General features: G+C 42.3%; 1 protein-coding gene across 1 annotated transcript; it reads right to left on the reverse strand.

Annotated features, from left to right (window-relative positions):
- Nucleotides 1–225: 225 nt before the first annotated feature.
- On the reverse strand, nucleotides 226–2,513 carry LOC134444621 (uncharacterized; the record flags this gene model as incomplete). Its single annotated transcript, XM_063193876.1, has 3 exons — nucleotides 226–689; nucleotides 1,154–1,434; nucleotides 2,020–2,513. Coding segments are annotated over 3 exons (1,006 nt in total), but the record flags the coding sequence as incomplete, so codon positions are not given.
- Nucleotides 2,514–4,320: the final 1,807 nt, after the last annotated feature.

Consider the following 4,320-nt stretch of genomic DNA (forward strand, 5'->3'; position numbering starts at 1 on the left):
TGGGTATACTGTATATTTGAGCATTTTTTGAAGTGGGTATACTGTATATATTTGTGCTATTCAAAACAATGGATCAATCAATTTTAAGGTTCGTATACTGAAATCCCTGAAATGTAGAAGTGGGTATACTCCTTATACCCGCGTTTCTACGTAGACCACACCACTGATCTTATGTCATAATTATTTTCAGATAAACATCACATGACATTGCATTGCGCTGACGCTTTCATTTTTTTTTATTATTCAAAGCGACTAACAACGATTATTTTTCAGGGTATTGGTTACAGTCCCAGGAGCAATGTGGGGTTAGGTGCCTTGCTGAAGGGCACTTCAGCCATGGATGGAGGTGTAGGGAGAGGTTAGGGGGGGGATTCAAACCGGCAACCCCTAAATTGAAAGACCAACTCTCTAACCACTAGGCCACGGCTGCCTGGTGCCTACTGCCTAAACACAATGCATCAGTATAAGTCCTTAATCTCATCTGAAAGGGAATTCTCTGTCTTCTCCTGCAGTTGGGCTAGGTTGCCCCTCATTTCTACCATAAGGCTCTGGATGCCCTCTGCCTGCATCAGCTGGTTGCCAGCGATCTTAGCCAGCGTTGTATTCATCTCCTCCATCACTGCCAGTATGGGCTCCATCAGGACCAGGCGCCTGGTCTGCAGCTCTGCCACACTCGCCACACCACTCACCTACAAACGCAAAGGGTAAGAATGCAAAAATTGATCCAAAAAACCCCACACATTCACACACAAAGGAAACATTTGGTTCAGTATTTGCTTTGTAGTAAAACACTTTCTGCATATTTTTGTTTTTTCTACTGTCATAGCTGTAATTGTCTCGTATGTATATAGTAGGTGTTCAAGTGGGCCTATTTTCTTAGTATGCATTTGGGAGGGGGGTGGGTGTTTACTATGGGGTCACATGACCCTGATGTCACCTTATATGCAAGGCCATACACCTTGTCCTGATGACAAAGTCCTGATGAAGACCAGTGCGGTCGAAATATGTTGGCTCTTTTAATCATGTTTTAGCCCTAAGATAATAAAGGCTTTTTAACGCAGTTCCTCTTTTTCACTTGGAGTTGCCTGGATTTTCCCTTTTTTGTTGAATTGTTCTTGTAGTATTGTAGTTAACTGTGTAGGACACCACTCACCAGCCCCAGTTGACGCACCAATCTCTGCATCTTCTCTTGCACGTCTGCCACAACCTCCCGCTTCGCAGCCAGGTCCCGCAGCTTGTACTCGGTGTCCTTGATCCGGCTGTCCGTCGCTTGGATGTCCCGTTCCGTGTTGGAGATCCGGGAGCTGCAGCTAGACACTTCGTTGGAGTAATGTTGCACACGACCCTCGCAGTTCTGCACTTCCCTTCTGGCATTACCTGCTGCTTCAGAAGCCCAGTTCATGTCTACTTGACCAACACCCACCATCGTTCCCCCTGTGGAGAGATTAGGTTCGTCATTGAAGTAAAAACACACTGATGAAGTGAATTGTCAAAAAAACCTTTAACATAACTATTTAATTATTATTATTATTATTATTATTATTATTATTATTATTATTATTATTATTATTATTATTATTATTATTATTATTATTAGTTAAAGGTAGAATATGTACAGGAGGACAGTGGCCAGGAAAGGTGTTGCAATTATGCTGCTTCTTGAAACTACGCTGCCCACTCCCAAATTTGATGTTTCCATGAACATTTACTACATAATTGACTAACTAATCTGATGGAAGAATAGTAAGTTGAGCTCTGTTACTCCAAAATGGAAGACGTGGATCAGATCTGTCTTTTTAAGTATGAGTAGTGTAATTTAGTCAGAATAAATGCTAGGAAAATTGATGGTGGTATAGAAAATAGTCATGAAAAAGATAACATTTGTGAATGGACAGAATAAATTCTGGAAGTAAGCTACCAATAATATTACATAGCTTTAAGGCTATTATGTCCAAGCTAAATTGTGTTATTATGTCAACTAAACAGTTACATGTACAGTACTATTCATAATATGCTTACCAGCTATCCATCCAACAATTGGAATAGCCATGAGACCTATCCCAATATTCCTTATTCTCTCTGCCTCATCTCTCTTCGCTCTCATGTCCCTGAGGGTCTGTTCTGCTGTCTCCTTGTTTCTTCTTGCACTTGCCAATGATCTATTGTTACTATCTAACGAGGCTTTATGAGAATCTAGGTGTCTCTTAAGGTCACCCAACTCTCCCTCTCGCTGCCTTTTCTGCCTCGCTAGTTCACTCTGCTCTGCCGTGTAGCGTTCCGTATCCTCATCCACACGCTGGAGCTCCGCTCTGGCCACCTGCTCCGACTCCACCATTTGCTTCTTCATCTTCTCGATCTCTTGTCGGATCTCGTCAAAGGTCTGGCATCCAGGAAGGACGATGTCCGCATTGACGCTGAGCAGCATCTGTGAGATGTTGTTGAAGGAGCGGAGACCAGTCTTCAGTGGCACCACCACGGCCTTGGCCAGCTCCTGCAGACCCAATTGATCATGTCTGCAGAGGAAGGTAAAAAAAAATATATAAATAAAAGAATACACCTTTATTGCCCCCAAAGGAATTTGTCTTGCGTTTTTGGAGTACAATAAACATTTGGACAGACAATTACTTGTACACAAAGACTAAAAAGACAAACAAAACATACAAAGTATTCAAATAAATAAATAAATAAATCATATACAATTACTGTATTACAGCAATTCTGTCTGAACTTATTTCAAAGTTGTATGCTTCTAGGCACAAAAGATGTTAACCCTTTGCTTGTCTGGAAGAAGAGTAACCTGTATCTAAGACCAGAGGGTAGGGGGGAGTATTCCAAGAAAAGAGGGTCCAATATTTTTAAGGCTAAGGTAGTAGTGTACTCATCAGAAATTTTCCTGATACATTTAACATCTGTACCAACTATTTCAGACCCTTAATGTGTGGTTTTGTCCAGCATGTGTCTGTTATAACAGAAAGACCACCTCCCCAACACTGAATGGCAAAGGTCACCACACCACACCACACCACACAGGTCACAAAATATTCTTAAAACCACTGTATCAATCTTCAAGCTACACGGTTTCCTTAAAAAATAAAGTCTTAAAAATATGAATGAAGACAACATTGTTAATGGTTTGAAACTGGGTGAAAGGACCTGTCTGTTGGCACAGTCTGTGAGGAACACAATGCAGATGTGGGGCCTACTACAAAACTGGATGGGGCACCTAAGTCACGCCCTCTACTTCCTGGTTCATGGGGCAGGGGGAGTCAAAAAATAATTACTGGGCTTGAAAATTAGTGTTTTTTGACACCAATCCAAACCTTGGACCTCCACCTATGCACCACAAATCCAAAAATCACTCATTTTCAAGCCCAGTAATCATTTTTTGATTCCCTCTACCCCATGAACCAGGAAGTAGAGGGTGTGACTTAGGTGTCCCATTAGGAGTAAACCAGGTCAAGTTAAGAGGTAAATCATCTAATAGAAGAGCCTTGGGGACTCCAGGCTCTTCTATTAAGGTGCCGGTATGCTTGCTGCAAGATACGCGAGCGCGTGCACGATTCGTTCATGAACGCGTTAACATGCGTAGGCTATTTAATGTCAATTTCGCGCGCGTTGGACACGGCAGCCAAATGCGTGCGTCAGGTGCAATAGGCTATCTTCAAACTCGCTGGGGGCATCGTAAGATAGACAGCGCAGTTCCACGCGTGTGCTTGATATGAAAACGACAATGGCAGCAACTTTTAAGAGCGTCTCATTGAGTTTGTCCGCCAGTATTTTGCGTCTTGGTCAACTGCTTTTGAAGCAAGCATGTGATGCCGGTTGCTCGCGGTGACGCGCGTAATTTACAGCTCGCAGCAAGCATACCGGCACCTTTAGATGATCTACCTCTTAACATAACCCTCTTAATGTAACCTGGTTCGAATCCTCCTGAACCAACTTTGTATAGGCCTGTGATGTGATAGATACGTACTGACACAAAAACACACAGCATTAAGAAAGATGAGTACTACACATTTCTACTACACATTACTCTCAGTCTCATAATAGCCTACATTTATTTGAGAGTGTGTGTATGTGTGAGTAAGAGAGGGATATTGTCTGACCTGCTCGTGTATGTTAACTGTGCCATTGCCTGCAGACAAAGAGAAGTGTTAGTGGAGTAGAGAAGCTTCACACTTTTATCAGGATAAGCCATTACATTAAACAGATGCAGTTTTTCCCTATACATTTTTTCTCTCGATGGTTTCAAAACAATTTCTGGTACTTCACACACAATTCTGAAACAACTCATCACCCATTCCCAAACCCCCCAACCCC

Source organism: Engraulis encrasicolus, unplaced genomic scaffold (genome assembly GCF_034702125.1).
Source record: "Engraulis encrasicolus isolate BLACKSEA-1 unplaced genomic scaffold, IST_EnEncr_1.0 scaffold_633_np1212, whole genome shotgun sequence".
NCBI classification, from domain to species: domain Eukaryota; kingdom Metazoa; phylum Chordata; class Actinopteri; order Clupeiformes; family Engraulidae; genus Engraulis; species Engraulis encrasicolus.